Source organism: Scyliorhinus canicula, chromosome 1, assembly GCF_902713615.1.
Source record: "Scyliorhinus canicula chromosome 1, sScyCan1.1, whole genome shotgun sequence".
NCBI lineage: Eukaryota > Metazoa > Chordata > Chondrichthyes > Carcharhiniformes > Scyliorhinidae > Scyliorhinus > Scyliorhinus canicula.
In genome coordinates, this window is record NC_052146.1 from 56,717,060 (window position 1) to 56,734,429 (window position 17,370).

Genomic DNA, 17,370 nt, shown 5'->3' on the forward strand with positions numbered 1-17,370 from the left:
GTGGATGTTGGCAATTATGGGATGGAGACGTACTTGTTTGGGTTTTGGTGTTTTTTTTTCAGCTGGGTGATTGAGTGGGGATCGTTAGATGAGGGAATTTGTTTGCATGAGCAGGGGAGCGGGGAGTGAGGGAACAATAGGTGGGAGACTTTTTGGCGCCGTGGCGGGGGTCACCAAGCTAGCTGGGTGAGCTAGCTCACGGAACTGCAGTGGGGGTGTGTATATATTTAGATTATTGTATGGGTTAGGTTTCAGAGTGGTGTTGCGAGCGGGAGGGTGTAGTAGTTCTGCTGATGAGGGAAGGACTTCAGTTGAGGGACAGAGATGAGGTCCGAGGTCGGTGGCGGGGTCTGCCAGGGGGGTGGGCCGGAGGAGGTGCGGCGCATGGGCTGGAGGCAGGCCCAAGAAAGGGGATGGCTGATCGGCGGGGGGGGGGGCACTTTGCCCCCCCAACTAGGCTGATCACCTGGAATGTTCGAGGGTTAAATGGGCCGGTTAAGAGGGCACGTGTGTTTGTGCACCTGAGGGGACTGTAGGCGGAAGTGGTAGTGCTGCAGGAGACGCACCTTAGAATAGTGGACCAGGTTAGATTGAGGAAAGGCTGGGTCAGTCAGGTGTTCCACTCGGGGCTGGATACAAAGACTAGAGTGGTTGCAATCTTGATTAATAAGCAAGTGATATTTGAGGTGGGTAGAATAGCTTCAGATGTGGGGGGGCCGATATATTATGGTTAGTGGTAAGCTGGAGGGGCTGAAGGTAGTGCTGGTTAATATATATGCGCCAAATTGGGATGACGTGGAATTTATAAAGAGGATGTCGGGGAAGATACCGGATCTGGACTCACACAAGCTGATCATGGAGGGGACTTTAATACAGTTATTGACCCCGGCCTGGATCGGTCATGCTCGAAAACGGGCAGGGTGCCAGCAATGGCAAAGGAACTGAAAGGATTCATGGAGCAGATGGGGGGTGGATCCATGGAGATTTAGGCAGTCGAGGGAAGGAGTTCTCCTTCTACTCACACGTGCATAAAGTGTACTGGACCGATTTCTTTATTTTCAGCAGGGCATTCCAATATAAGCCAACAAATTGCATCAAAGTTCGAGAGTTCTCAGCCCCCCCCCCCCCCCCCCCCCCCCCCCCCCACCAGTCCTTTTCTTTTTGCGAAGTCCAGCGTGTCTTCGGGCGACTCAAAATAATGATGCTGGTCACGGTCTTGGACCATGCTCCACACTGGGTTGACCAACATAGAACATTACAGCGCAGTACAGGGCCTTCGGCCCTCGATGTTGCGCCGACCTGTGAAACCACTCTAAAGCCCATCTACACTATTGCCTTATCGTCCATATGCCTATCCAATGACCATTTGAATACGTTTAGTGTTGGCGAGTCCACTACTGTTGCAGGCAGGGCATTCCACACCCTTACTACTCTCTGAGTAAAGAACCTACCTCTGACATCTGTCTATATCTATCTCCCCTCAATTCAAAGCTATGTCCCCTCGTGCTAGACATCACCACCCGAGGAAAAAGGCTCTCACTGTCCACTCTATATAATCCTCTGATCATCTTGCATGCCTCAATTAAGTCACCTCTTAACCTTCTTCTCTCTAATGAAAACAGCCTCAAGTCCCTCAGCCTTTCCTCATAAGATCTTCCCTCCATACCAGGCAACACCCTGGTAAATCTCTGCACCCTTTCCAATGCTTCCACATCCTTCCTATAATGCGGCGACCAGATCTGCACGCAATACTCCAAATGCGGCCGCACCAGAGTTATGTACAGCTGCAACTAGACCTCATGGCTCCGAAACTCAATTCCTCTACCAATAAAAGCTAACACACCGTAGGCCTTCTTAACAACCCTCTCAACCTGGGTGGCAACTTTCAGGGATCTATGTACATGGACACCGAGATCTCTCTGCTCATCCACACTACCAAGAATCTTACCATGAGCCCAATACTCTGTCTTCCTGTTATTCCTTCCAAAATGAATAACCTCACACTTTTCTGCATTAAACTCCATTTGCCACCTGTCAGCCCAGCTCTGCAGCTTATCTATGTCCCTCTGTAACTTGTAACATCCTTCTGCACTGTCCACAACTCCATCGACTTTAGTGTCATCTGCAAATTTACTCAGCCATCCTTCTACGCCCTCCTCCAGGTCATTTATAAAAATAACAAACAGCAGTGGCCCCAAAACAGATCCTTGTGGTACACCACTAGTAACTGGACACCAGTCTGAACATTTCCCATCAACCACCACCCTTTGTCTTCTTCCAGCTAGCCAATTTCTGATCCAAACTGCTCAATCACCCTGAATCCCATGCCTCCGTATTTTCTGCAATAGACTACCGTGGGGAACCTTATCAAACGCTTTACTGAAGTAAGGCTCACTAATCTAAAGTTACCGGGGTTGTCTCTACTCCCCTTCTTAAACAAGGGGACAACATTTGCTATCCTCCAATCTTCTGGCACTATTCCTGAAGACAATGATGACTTAAAGATCAAAGCCAAAGGCTCAGCAATCTCCTCCCTAGCTTCCCAGAGAATCCTAGGATAAATCCCATCCGGCCCAGGGGATTTATCTATTTTAACACTTTCCAGAATCGCTAACACCTCCTCCTTATGTACCTCAAGCCCTTCTAGTTTAGTAGCCTGTATCTCAGTATTCTCCTCAACAACATTGTCTTTTTCCTTTGTGAATACTGACGAACAATACTCATTTAGCACCTCTCCTATCTCCTCGGACTCCACACACAACTTCCCACCACTGTCCTTGACTGGCCCTACTCTTACCCTAGTCATTCTTTTATTCCTGACATATCTATAGAAAGCTTCAGGGTTATCCTTGATCCTTGCAGGTTAGTAAAGATAGCAATAAGCGCCCGCAATGGAGGTTGGATGTAGGGCTATTGGCGGACGAAGCGGTGTGCGAGAGGCTGAGGAAATGCATACAAAATTACCTACAGGTAAATGATACGGGGGAGGTCTCAGCTGTGATGGTCTGGGAAGCGCTGAAGGCAGTGGTGAGAGGAGAGCTGATCTCGATCCGTGCTCACAGGGACAGGACGAACAGGGCAGAGACGGACCGACTGGTAAAAGAGATTCTACACGTCGACAGGAGGTACGCGGAGATTCCAGAGATAGGGCTTTAAAAGGGAACGGTGGAGGCTGCAGGCGGAGTTCGGCTTTTTAACCACAGGGAGGGCAGTGGAACAGCTCAGAAAGGCAAGGGGGATGATCTACGAGCATGGTGAGAAGGCCAGCAGGGTGCTTGCACAGCAGCTCAGAAAGAGGGAGGCAGCTAGAGAAATAGGGAAAGTTATTGACAGGGATGGGAACTTAGTTGGGGACTCGGCAGGGGTAAGTAAGGCGTTCGGGGATTTCTACAGCAGGCTGTACAGGTCAGAACCACCTGCGGGGCCGGAGGGGATGAGGCACTTCCTGGAGGGGCTGACATTCCCGAAGGTGGACGGGGAGCTGGTAGAAGGACTGGGGGCCCCGATCGGGTTGGAAGAGATAGTGGAGGGCTTGAAGGCCATGCAGTCGGGTAAGGCCCCGGGACCGGACAGGTACCCAGTGGAGTTCTACAAAAGGTTCTCCGGGATATTGGGACCGGTGCCGATAAAGGTGTTTAATGAGGCAAGGGAAAGAGGGGTTCTGCCCCAGACGATGTCACAAGCCACAATTTTGCTTATCCTGAAACGGGACAAGAACCCAGAGCTATGTGGGCCTTCCAGGCTGATTTCCCTGTTGAACGTGGACGCTAAACTGTTGGCCAGAATTTTATCCTCCAGGATTGAGGATTGTGTACCGAACGTCATTGTGGAGGATCAGACGGGGTTCGTTAAGGGCAGGCAGTTGGTGGCCAATGTAAGAAGGCTGTTAAACGTGATCATGATGTCCCCGGAATGTAGGGAGGTCGAGGTAATGGCCGCGATGGATGCGGAAAAAGCTTTTGACCGGGTTGAGTGGGATTATTTATGGGAGGTTCTGGGGCGGTTTGGATTTGGGAGGGGCTTTATTGACTGGGTCAGGTTGCTGTACCAGGCTCCTGTGGCAAGTGTACGGGCGAACAGGACGACTTTGGACTATTTTAGACTGCACCGGGGGACGAGACAGGGATCCCCCTCTCCCCACTGCTGTTTGCGCTGGCTATAGAGCCACTGGCAATTACTCTGAGGGCCTCAAGGGGCTGGTCCAGGAGGGGTGGTTGGAGCACAGAGGCTCACTGTATGCGGACGACCTGCTTCTGTATGTTTCAGATCAAATTGAGGGGATGGAAGAAATCATGGGAATTTCAAGGGAATTCGGCCGGTTTTCAGGGTATAAGGTGAATATGGGGAAGAGCGAGATGTTTGAGGTTCAGACGAGGAACCAGGAGAGGCGACTGGGGGAACTGCCGTTTAGATTCGTCGGGGTCAGTTTCAGGTATCCAAGTGGCGCAGGATTGGGACCGGCTACATAAATTGAACTTGGCCCGGTTGGTGGATCAGATGAAAGATGATTTCAGGAGATGGGATGCCCTCCCGTTGTCTCTAGCTGGGAGAGTCCAAATGGTGAAAATGACGGTCCGACCGAGATTCTTGTTCGTATTTCAATGTCTCCCCATTTTCATTCCGTGGTCCTTTTTTAAGCGGGTCAATAAAGTTATTGCGGGCTTCGTATGGGGGGGCAAGTCCCCGCAAGTGAAGAGGGCAATGTTGGAGCGGAGTCGGGGACAGGGAGGGCTGGCGCTGCCGAACTTTAGCAATTATTACTGGACGGCTAACATAGCAATGATTAGGAAGTGGCTTGGGGGGGGGGGGGGGGGGGGTTGGCATGGAGGGACTCAAAGCCCCCGAAGTCAGAGACCTGGCTATCGGACATGGCTACCTTTCTCTGTCTGAAGAAAATTCAGTTCGCCTTGAGAGGGTCACTGTTAGCGTTCGCCCGGAGTTGGCAACCATTCAACAAGGGGCTGGTTTAGCTCACTCAGCTAAATCGCTGGCTTTTCAAGCAGGCCAGCAGCACGGTTCGATTCCCGTACCAGCCTCCCCGGATAGGCGCCGGAATGTGGCGACTAGGGGCTTTTCACAGTAACTTCATTGAAGCCTACTCGTGACAATAAGCGATTTTCATTCATCGACTTCTTCGCGGAGAATTAATCGTCAGCAGTGGCCGGGGGGGGGGGGGGGGGGGGGTGGTAGGTTAGCGTAGATTAGGGGGTTAATTAATGGTGGGACCTGTTGGGGAGGGAGTTGGTATTTGCACTATGTTTATATTTTCATGTATATTGTTTATATTGCTGCTGTTACAATGCCAAAAAAATACCACAGTAAAATGTTTATTAAAAGAAAACTTTTAAATTTGCTATCCCCTATCCCGAGACTATGACCTCTCATTCTAGAATACCCCACAAGAGGAAGAATCTACTCCACGTCTACTTTATCCATACCATACTCTGTTTCATTCCTGCCTTTGATTTTAAATCTATGGATGGAACTAAATTTTCAGAGCATTTTTGAACAAAGTGTCATTGCTGTAAATGATGACACTGGAATAGAAGTATAGGCTTAGTTTGAAAAGAAGCATAAAATTTATATTATTCACAGTTGAATTAAATCTTCTTGAACTTTTTTTGCAGGGAACACTTTACCTTCTAATAGAGGAGGCGAGCCAATTAATGAGATCTTTGACCCCGATCCAGCTGTGGTACAAATGCATTATGGGAGGAGACTCCACCAATAGTTACTTGTTGGAAGGCACCCTGATTGTTCTGTACAGTCTCTGCAAGGTGAATAATCAGAAGTGAACAGAAGATTCCTTTTGACAGAAAAATTTCCTCATTTTTTGTTCTTGTGATTTACAAAGAGTTTATTTTTTAAATTTGTAATCATTCTATAAACAAATGTGGTACATGAAATGAAAATACTTTTGTTACATGCAAGCTATTGAGAATTCCCCAGCTTTTAAACACAGTAATAGTTCTGCAGGAATAACCCTTTTGGGACAACTAATACCTTCACTAAGTAAATACAGATCACAACTATTAGGTGCAATTTGAAACTTTATTACCTCGCTGCATTTTCGGAGAACACTCCTGTGGTTTGAAATTTGTAGTAAGACCATGAGTTTCTCCTTTTAAGGGGCTGATTTAGCACAGTGGGCTAAACAGCTGTCTTGTAATGCAGAACAAGACCAGCAGCGCGGGTTCAATTCCCATATCCGCCTTCTGAACAGGCGCCGGAATGTGGCGACTAGGGGCTTTTCACAGTAACTTAATTGAAGCCTACTTGTGACAATAAGCTTTATTATAATCAAATCTATAATTTAACAACAAATAACAAAACCAATGAAATGCCCCAAACCCCTGTGGCACAAGGTAACTTATCATTTTATTGTGTGCTGCTTATCTTTGGCAATTTAACTGATTTTCTTTCTCTTGATCATTAGTATATTCTCTCTTTGTAAAATGCTGCAGTTCTTGGATGTCTGTGGTCGAATAGGTGGTTTGCGAAAGGCCTTGAAGATCTTGTGTAAATCGCAGGTAAATTGTGATTGACCTACAGAAACATTCTTCACCATCACCTATATTTAGGCAAAAGAACTTCCTGACTGGGAAGAAGGGAGCATTCAAGGGCACTTCACCTGTTGCTGTTGCTATGGCCCTGGAGGTCAAATTGAGAGCACTGGCAGATACATGGTCGCAAGTGATTAGTCCCAATTTCTTTAAAAGACACAGCAGAGCCTAAAGATAAAGAAAAAAATCTTAAGTGAAATAAAAATATATATTTTTTTTAACCTATTTTATGAACTTTGAACTAGATTTATAGTATTTTCACACATTTTTCTTTAAAATTATTTCACATTTCCTGTTGCGCCACAGAAACATCTGAGTTCTGTAGTTGAACGGTGATCAGTGTGCATCAACTCAAAGTTGCACAGTTGGGAACACACTTCACACAAGCATTCTCATTCTGTCGGGGAAACTGTCAAAAGTTTTGATTCTCTCATTAATTTATGATTTAATGTACTAACTGTTAGAAAGTATTTACAACAATGTATCTCTCACACTTAAGTGTTAGGAACCCTCAGCTAAGGAATATTTACAGAAATTGGTCTTGCTACAAAGTAGTGAAGTTTTTTCAGACTAGAGGAGGTTATACAATGAGGTTCCCCAGGAATCAACACTAGAACCATTGCTTATCTTTATGTACATTATGGCTTAAACTTACGGGCAGTGGACACTATTTTAAAATTTGCAGATCATGCAAAAGTTGGAAGTATTGTGTAGAGGATAGTGATAGGTTTCTAGAGGACATAGACCAGATGGTTCACTGGGTGGACATGAGGCAGATAAAATTTAATTCAGAGAAGTGCAAAATGATACATTTTAGAAGGAAGAACAAGGAGAGGCAATTTAAATTAAGGGTGCAATTCTACAAGTGGCGCAGGAGCAGGGAGATGGCAGGGCAGTTGCAAAATTACTTTAGAAAGAATATGGAATCCTTGGCGTTATAACTGTTTTCAGGCATAGAGTACAAAAGCAAGGATATAAAGAGTTAGAATGAACTTTATAAAATACTGGTTCTGCTTGAATTGAAGTGTTGTGTCTAATTCTGGACACTTCACTTCAAGAATGGTGTGAAGGCTTTAAAGAGAGTGGAGAAAAAAATTATGGGAATGGTTCCAGGGATGAGGTTACATGAAGTTAGGATCGTTCTTTTTAGAGAAGAGGTTAAGAGGAGATTTGGTACATGTTCAAAATCAAGAGAAGTCTACATGGAGTAGATAGAGACTGGCAAAAGAGCCAGAAGTGACATTAGGACATTCTTTTTTTTATGCTGCAAGTGATTGGGTTCTGGAATGCACCACATGAGCGCTTGGTAGCTTCAGTTGTAGCTTTCAGAAGGAAAGCTGATAAGCACCCTAAGGAAGAATAATTACAGGCCTGTAGGGAAATGGCAGTAGAGTGCAGAACGGACTCGACGGGCCGCATGGTCTTCTTTGCTGTAGCTAGATTCCTAAGTTATATTCCTATGCAAAGATGGAGCTGGAATCTGGCTGAGAATTCCAACCCTAATACTATCCCAGTAGTGGCTCCAGCTGTGAGGCCACTATTAAGCCATGCTCAAAAGGTGGCGAACAGTGCATCTGCCTGAACAAGGTAACGAGACCTTTTTAATGTTAGTACGATTATATCCAGCTTGACATATTACCTTCAGCAAATGATGCATAAAGAGATTCGAAAGCGGGAGGAAGTTTAGCTTCTCGCCATGCAAACATGCCAGGACCACTCCAGAGTTGGATCCCAGCCTGATTTCTACGCTGTGAGTGAGACCTCTCAGAGTTTTACGCTGCTGTGGTTTGACACCACAAAGGCTCTATTTAGAAGTATTACCTGTCCTTAAAAGTGTCCATGGGTTCCTTTGACCTCCTTGGTGCTTATAAACTCACAAGTGCTTCTTTAAGTGCGAAGCAACTCCAGCCCATAACTCGGACCATTTAAAATGTGTCTGCGAGGGGCAAAGTCCTGAACGTGATGGGTGCTTTCCCCGAAACCACGAGAATTTGATTTGAGCCGAGACCGTAAAATGAGACCTATTCTGTTGCTCTCGATCGCGGGCAAAGTGAAGATTGGAATAGTAACTCACGCGGTCTGGAGCCCAAATCTCAATATGAAATTGAATTCACTAAAACTAATCATTTGTAGGACAGGCACTATAATCGCTTCCAGACCCCCCAACTGGGGCCGTGAACGGACAGAATCCCTTCTCCTGCCCACACACCAGATCCCAGTCTTTCACTGTATGGTTGACTGGTGTTGCATTCCGAAATGGCCGAGCAAGCCACTCGTGTAAAACAATCACTCCTCTCTTAGAACAACGGGGGAAGATGATGAATGGAATTGGCAAAAAGCCTGGGAACAGGTCAACATTCTGTTTTCATAAAGATGATACGAGTGTGCGGTGTGGTGCTAGGTGTAATGAAGAGGAAGAAAATAAATTTTAAGTGGGGGCAGAAGCATAATCTGCGCCAAGTCAAAATAACTACCCCTGCACAAAGGAAATAGTGGAACTTCACAACATAATTGATGTCTGAGACTAAAAGCTGTGTTAATTTTACAGCTACTGATGTAATCAATTCAAGAGGAGCGTTGATGTTACGGGGTTGGCTGCGGAGTCTGTGTAATTAGGTTACACAGGCTCTGACTTCAGAACTATGGAAGGGTCCTCTTGGTGTTATATCAGCACAATTAGCATTATGTCAGCCGCACTTCTGTTTCACGAAACTTTCCTATTGATTTTCAGATGTCATTTCTCTTTGGGTTCTTGCGCGGTCTATCATCAGCGGCCCCAACTCTGCCGTTTTCCAAAGATTGCTAAAGCACCGACTGTGTGGAAGCAATGGGAGACCCAGAGTCGGGGGCCATCATAAATTAAAGCCTTAGTATTGGCATAATCTACATTTTGTTTTGTTGGAAAACAGCAATATGAAAGCTGTGCTTCTCTTTTGGCAGAGCTGCGGCATGCGAGCTACCAGCCAGCAGTGCAGCGAAGCCGGCGATATCTGTCCCATTTGCCAGGCAGAATTTCGAGAACCTGTGATGTTGATTTGCCAGGTAGGGGGAAAGAGTGGGAGGGGGGGGGGGGGGGGGCAATAATGGATTATTATAGCTGTTACCGAAATGAGTATTCAAATGGATCCTTCCCTTGATGACCTCTTAAGTCTGGCGTTGTCAGCACTAACCGAGTTTCCCTGAGCAACATTTCATGGTTTTAATTACCCGATCAACAGATGCAATATACGCGATCAATCTGATTGTTACAAATTAAGGGGTTGGTGGCTGGTTGGTTTGTCTACTGCCAGATAACAGCCCTGTTTTTTAAAAAAAATCTGAAAAATAACATTTATCATTGGGGCACTGCATTAGGAAGCGTGAGACATGACAAAAAAATGGATGAAGCAATGCACTTAACCAATTATAACTGGAAATGATATGTCGAGGACGGGATTACATGATCATTGCTGCAATGCAGCTCGAAGCAGGTCTCGCTGCAATAAAAACAAATTGGAAACACTCAGCGGGTCATGCAGCATCTGTGGAGAGAAAAGAAAGTTGACGGTTCAGCTCCGTGTCTGCTAATAAATACCCTGGACCTGAAATCGCCCAGATGTCGCCGAGTCCCAGGGTTTCCAACGTTTCCGGGTTTAACAAAAAAATCAGTAACTGAAGTGCCTTTATTGATTATAGTTAGAATCAGCTTTGCTCCTGTTTATTGTCAATGAGGAATAGAAGGGACAAAGAATAAGACCCTTGAAGGACTCTTGGGGTAACGGTGTGGGGGAGTCATTGCAGGCGATTCCCCGGGTAGATGAGAATTGCATCGGGTGAGTGGAGTCCTACCCAGTCGGAGGCAGGGGGAGAAGGGTTCGCTGGAGCAAAATGTTGTGGTCAACCGTGTCAAAAGCTGCAGACAGGTGAAGAGGGATGAGGAGGGTCGCTGTCGAGTAGGACGCCACTTCAGTTGTGACAGTGGCAAAATCTGATCGGCGAGATTGCAATGAAGCTTTGGGAAAGGTGTGGGCGGATCTGGGAGGGGACGACTTGTAGGACTGTGGAGGGGAAAGTGAGTTTTGATAAGGAACAGGAACTCGCAAGGACAAGAGGGATCAAGGGTAGTTTTTTTGTGTTAAGGACGGGTGGTGAGGGCAGACTACCCGAGGAGAAAGTCTAAATAGCATCAGCTAAGATAGGGGTTGAACATTTCTGTGGTCAGCAGCTTAATAAGAATGCGGTCCAGAGAGCAGGATTCCTGATTAAGCAATAACTCGATTTTAAAATTCTCACCCTTGTTTTCAGATCCTTTTGTCACATTGCTCCCCCCTCACTATAATATATTCCAAAGCAAAACAGCACCCCCCCCCCCCCCCCCCCCCAATCTTTGTACTCTACCAACTCTGGTCTGTTCAGCATCCGCAATTTTAACCCCCACCATTGGCAAGCAGCCGCCTAGGTGCGAAGCTCTGGAACTCCCTTCACATTTTCCTCCTTTAAAACCTTCCACAAAAATCGACCTTATTTTTCTCGGTGCAGACACGATGGGCCGATTGGTCTCCTCCTGCGATTGATGGACCGAGGTTTTGGTCATCTGACTTCATCTCTCCTTCTGTGACTCCGCGGCAAATGGTGCTCCACAACTCTCCTGGAAAGGGCATTGGGACCTATGACTGCCTGAAAGACGCCATACAAATCCTGTTGTTATAAAGAGCGAAAGAGAATTGTAAAATCCTAGAATCCCTACAGTGCAGAAGGAGGTCATTCAGCCCATCGAGTCTGTGCCTGCCCTTGAAATGAGCATCCCCCTTAAGCCCTCGCCTCCACCCTATCCCAGTAACCCCACCTAACCTTCTGGACACCAATGGCAATTTAACATGGCCAATCCACCTACCCTGCACATCTTTGGGCTGTGGGAGGAAACTGGAGCACCCGGAGGAAATGCTGTGAAGGAGCCGGTGGCAGTTCCAATGGCATTGTTAAAACAACAAGTAAAATGGTATTTCTTCTTTTAACAATGCCGTTGGCATGGTAAGAGACTTTCTTCAATGCATTTGGGTGATGCGCTCGGCAGAACCCCAGTTGTGAGTAAGCGAATACCATACTGCATTATTCATACCTTTATGAACACATCGCAGGAAGAGGGCACTGTGCAGCGTTATACCGATTTTTATCCGAGTTGAAGGCAGCATAATTAAACATGCAGTTGAGTCTTAGACTTTAAATGTATTGCGTGAAGGTGCATTGGGAGTTCTAATCAAAAGGTAAAGGATTTAGAATGTGAAATAAAAGCAAATCATCTGTAACCCACCAAACTCCCCCCCCCCCCCCCCCCCTAATGAGAATCTGTATTGCTAACTGCACGCTCTCTGCTGTGAGCGCAGACATCAACAGCTTGGACATATTGTCGGTGTGACTTCACCTTTACTTAAAACTGATGCGACGGAGCATCTTCACACGCGCGGATCTCATATGATTTTAAGTGCGTGACTCTTGTGTTCATTGCCCTTGTCCTCTTTTCCCACCCCACCCCCTTCCACCCAGCACGTCTTCTGCGACGAGTGCGCCCGCCTGTGGTTCGACCGGGAGAGGAGCTGTCCAATGTGCCGAACCGCTGTGGTGGAAAGCTTGCGGTACTGGAAGGACGGGTGCACCTCCGCACACTTCCAGGTGTATTGATGGCCGAGTGAGATGGAGCGGCTGTGGCACGGGGTCCCTCGCTCCTCGGGGATACTGCAACCAATGCAGCTGTGCAACAGCTGGGATCGTGCTCCGTGTTATTTACTCAGTTCGGAGAAAGTGGATAAATCTCCACGTGCGACGGGAATCATAACAATGTATAAACATTTCAAAGTCAGTCAGCGCGAGGTATTGGCTAACGTTAAGTAAATGTATTCCGCACTCATCTTTTTAACAGAAGCAAAGGGATTGAATCCTCGTGTTTTATAGGCAACAGCAACGTTTGGCAGGCGGATGTACAATTAAATAGTTACTTCGCCACTCTGTTTCTGAGGACTGGAGGTGGTCATCATTTTTTAGTATTGTTTTTGGAGATGGTCATCATGAAGTGTCTGTGCTCGTTGCAAATCTGATGTTATTTTAAATAACGCTGCGCAAGATCTTCTGGTTCAGAAACATTTATTTATAATTTACAAGTTGATTTTCAACAATTCTGTGAAACGGCAGATTTTTTTGAAAAAAGTAACCAACATCAGGCATAAATGTATTTACATTAAGGCGCTAAGATTTTTTTTTTAAACTCATACATTTGCAATTACATGCAGCCACATCAACTGGTATAAAATTGCGGTAACAGATGTTACATTCCAAATTTAAAAGCATGCATTTTTAAAAAATTGTTCCGCTGTCTTGCAAAATGTAACCAACGCAATTTTCCACTCCAACTCCTTCGCATTCTGGTGGTTTGGTTCAGCCCAAGTTTGGGGCTGAGTTTCACTCCCGAGCGACGTTCTGACCTGTATAGGGTCGGCGGAATGGCAGATCCTGCAGCTGCCACCTGGAAAGTAGAAAGATACATTCATTCTAGTCTTTTGTTGTTGACTGAAATAAAATAAAATAATCTTACTCTCTCAATGAAACCCAAGTTATTTGTAACCGCGATTGAAAACATTCTTTTCCTTCGTGGTCTCGTGCACCGCTTCTCTCGGAAGAGACACGAATTCTACTTTTCAAGACATATTTATGATTTAAACTGATTGCATTTGATTTGACGCTGGTAACTTTGTAGCCCTTTCCAAAGTAAAGGGACTTGCCTGTGAATTATCCAGTGAGGGTGTCACTGCACCCTATAAATGCTGGAATAAATGCTACAAGATGGCTTGAATAGTGCGTGCAAAAATATGGGCAAATAGCTCATGACTCCGAAAACCATACCTTAAATTTAATGAAGATATTCTCTCTCCCCAACCCCCCCCCCCCCCCCCCCCCCCCCGCCGCCACATTCTGGTGTTCCTCTCCTGAGGAAGTGGCCCATGCAATGGTACACCACAGGCATTGGCACACCGTCGCTCAAGTGGCCCCAGAGAGTGGGAGTTGGCAGGGCTATTCACTGGTGGAAGAGAACACAAGTCAGTACGTCTGTGTCCTCAGAAAGCGCGCACACACAGGTTGCAGCTGGGGTGACTGGCTGTGCATCAAAAGGAACGCTGGCTGATTTTCACCATCAGCTCAGAGATGGTCAGGCCAATTGTATCATCCTTGTGACTGACCAGCTGAGATCAGCTCTCAATGGAGTCGGGGACTTTCCGCAGTCTGCGCGACTCAGGTTACCCACAAGTTAGTTAGGTAGACTCTCTTAAAATATGTTTCTTTTCCAACTACCTTGTCCATATCTGCCGATGGTCAAAATGATCAAACGCCAGCTACAGTATCGAAACTGGCTGCAAGTTCCCCATCACAGATATTTACACTAAAAACGCAATAGTACCTGCACATTTCTGGTTTAAAACACATTTTTCCAAGAAGGAAATACAATTGTCAACATTAGTATGAGAAGAACAGGGTCAGCACTTCAAATTGCAACTGCCAATGCCTTTTTCATCCGAGAAAATTTAAATTCGACTCTATACTTAATCTCAGTGCTTCAACGATTAAGAAGCCGGAGGCTCCTCTTACCTGTTGAAGTACAGATCCCAGGTGTCAAACTTCCTACAGGTGCTTTTTTCGGATGAGTATGAGGAGCGCTGTGACATGGACCAGTGTGCAAATGGTATAAAAGTGCCTGTTGCTGACGTTTGTGTGGATTCTGTTCCTGTCGGCGGCTTTCCTCTCTGCCCTTTCTTGCATATGGTCCCCTATTGTTCTTAACCTCCTGGCGACCTCCTGCACTTCGGTACAGCGTTCCCCTGGCCGGCCCGAGGCGCGAACACACACCGTCCTCTCCACCTCGTCTGCTTGCTGACACATTGCGAACCAACTGCAGGCACTGAAAACCTCAAAAGTCAGTGTCTCTGTCGTTTGGAGCTCTATTATTAATTAAAGCTGCCTCCAAGTGTCACATGGCGTTCCGAGGGATTTACATCATCTCTCTCTTCTCCCCCCCCCCCCCCCCCCTGTGTTCCGCTGTGCTGGAAGGTAGTTCTTAACCGTTTAGTTGCTGGTGCAATTATTCAGATAGATGTTTTCTCACGGCTTCCAGAGATTGCATGGGGGGGGGGGGGGGGGGGGGTTACCTCAGTGAAAAGCAATTGTTTTGCTTTCTGCAGCCGAGTCCTTTCTACCCTATTTTTTTAAAAATTGCTTCCCTAGGCTCCTAATTTATTTGTTTTGTAACGCACCAAGGTCAATAAAAGTTGTGGGTGGTTTCGAGAGAAAGCAAATCACTTTCTAAGGCATAGTAGCCATCCTAGATTCTGTAGGTCCGTTAATTCGGTGCTTCGTATGTATACTTCATATTATATTTTCAAATGAAAGTTTCCTCTTCCTTTGAAGAGGAATGGCATTTAAGCTACAGGATGCAAATAAATATATCTTCCAAAAGATGCCAGGGGCAGATGGCTAATGTTGCCCCGAGAGACGCATTAGGAATGATACCTGCAAATTTGTTACCTTCTCTGTAGAACCCTGTTGTCAAAATTAACCAAGCATGAAATCAAACTACTGGAGTGCTCTACTTGCATAGTGCTAATGGACATTTACCAAAGTTTCCGTCTGTATTTCAGCTCGATTTTACTACTGGGTATCATGCAGGGCGTGTAGACGGTACCTTTCAGTTGGTTTAAGGCATGAAAGCCCCATGGCGTTGAAAGGGGGCATTTAGATCAGATGTTTCAAAGGGCTAATTGCGTTGGGGTAGCAGGCTGCCAATTCACACTTTAGAGTCTGGATTGCAATCCCGTATTAAAACAATTCCAGTGGGGAGGTATGGTGGATGATATACCAACCCATCATCCCATGTTTTGGGGATTTTCTTCCACCCTTCTCCATTTCAAACTGTTTAATCTCTGCAACGTTTGCTTCAACATCTCGCACACAACCCTGCGTGAGGTTGACACATTTTATGTCCCCCTGTTTCCAAACCCAAGAATTGTCCTCCTTTCTCCCCAATGTTCCATCTGAATTCAACCCATTCTAGTTTAAAAATCTCTCTATCTCTGGTTACAAAGTCCTCGGTCAAATTAGTTTGGACAGCTAGTGGGATATGTTGACATAGTGGTTATGTCACTTTGGGGTCATGGCGTCAAATCCCACCAGGGCAATGGTTGGAAGTTAAATTGAATTAATAAATTTGGACTATATAGCTAATATATAGGGGTGACCATGAAACCACCATCAATTGTCCTGCAAACCCATCCGGTTCACCGGGAAGGACATGTGAGCCCAGGCCCACAACAATGCAGTTGACTCTCAACCTCGCTCGGCAATGGCCCCGCAAGCCACTCAATCTAAGGGCAATTGGGGATGGGCAACAAAATGCTGGCCTTGCCAGCCATGCCCACATCCCATGAAAAATAATTTTAAGAAGTTTAGATCCAGTTCTTGATATATATGTAAACTTTTGCCAAACTGTCACTGGCAGCCGCCAAGGATAGTTTATATGGCGAGTGTAAGAGCTCCCTAGGTGTGAACTTCCAGTGCAGCCAGAATAGAAGTATTATTATTAGGAGGGGAGAGAGAACTGTAGTCTGTGGCTGACCCTGGTGTGTCTGGAAGAGCTGATGGCACTGAGGGGAATCGCTTTCCGTCGGTTCCAGGGGCTTTTGCCTGGTGCGCACATAGATGCCCACCATGGATGCCCATGCAATATCTAAATCCACGACCCGAATGATTTTTATCCGTTTCAAGTTGCTGACCTTAAGGTCATTACTCAGGAATTACCCATAACGAAACCAACTCGTTCGAAACCTCCGATCCCGCCAAATACAAGCAGAGGGCACCAGCCAGTTAAAACTAAATACATCCGAGTGCATGGAGTTCGGAAAGCCTGGGCCTTGAGCATTGAACATCTAGCATCCTTCTTGTCTTAGGGGTAGACATATAACATCCTCCAAGTTGATAATCAAATTATAACATTTGCGTGTGTAAATTGAGCAATTTATAACTGTCGTTATGTAACCCCATCTGTTCTAGAAGGTCTTATCCGCCGTGTCTATTTACTTGAATTGCAAGATAGAAACATGGAATTGCAAAGCGTACGGCGGACAAGAAGAAATTACTTGTAAATTATATCGTGTCCTCACACGATGAGAGCATCTCAAACGTTTTACAGGCAAGGAATTATTTTTGAGGTGCATTCTCTGTTGCGATGCATGACAGAAATAGTGCACAGCCAGGCGTGGCGCACAACAGTGATGGGACAGAGGTTCATGCAGATTGAAGGACGGCTGTTAGCCAGGTCCTCAGAAAGTGCACACTGCAGTAATGGCGTGGAATCATCTACCTCCAAGGAACGGGGTAGGGCTGGAAGGGAGGGATGGGCTGGGGTTACCTCCGACTGTGCAGTACTCCCTCCGTACTATATTGTCAGCATAGATTATGTGCTCTAAATGGAGATTGATCCCCAAATTTAGAACTTCTAACCAGCGAAGCTGACAGCAATTAAGAACTGTAATGTTCTTTAAGAGAGGTCGCCTATAAATGTCTTTAATATTAAAGTGTTTTGATAACTGGGCTAACTACAACATTCGGCTTTGGAAAGTTACGAGGCAGGTCACGCGCGAAAGACTGACCTGAACAGCTAGAATTGTATTACAATGTCCCAGGGAACTAGCACTCCCACTTTATTTTGTACAATCCCATTTTGGAGTACGCTAATGATTAATCTCACTGACTACTGCTGCCATGTTGAAATTCATGGTCTATGGTGGCC

General features: G+C 46.0%; 1 protein-coding gene and 1 long non-coding RNA gene across 5 annotated transcripts in view; one reads left to right on the forward strand and one right to left on the reverse strand.

Annotated features, from left to right (window-relative positions):
• Nucleotides 1-13,127, forward strand: part of rnft2 (ring finger protein, transmembrane 2) — an 86,282-nt gene extending 73,155 nt beyond the window's left edge. For all 4 annotated transcript variants that reach the window (XM_038790999.1, XM_038791008.1, XM_038791018.1 and 1 more), the window contains 4 exons: nucleotides 5,628-5,777; nucleotides 6,465-6,530; nucleotides 9,504-9,605; nucleotides 12,087-13,127. In XM_038790999.1, coding sequence (XP_038646927.1) covers nucleotides 5,628-5,777; nucleotides 6,465-6,530; nucleotides 9,504-9,605; nucleotides 12,087-12,221 — 453 coding nt within the window. In that variant the 3' untranslated portion in view covers nucleotides 12,222-13,127. The remainder of the gene's footprint in view (nucleotides 1-5,627; nucleotides 5,778-6,464; nucleotides 6,531-9,503; nucleotides 9,606-12,086) is intronic.
• Nucleotides 12,664-14,557, reverse strand: LOC119962853. The gene is made up of 2 exons (XR_005459980.1): nucleotides 14,178-14,557; nucleotides 12,664-13,059 (listed from the first exon to the last, which is right to left on the reverse strand). It is a non-coding gene; the product is annotated as an uncharacterized LOC119962853 (long non-coding RNA).
• Between the last annotated feature and the right edge of the window lie 2,813 nt (nucleotides 14,558-17,370).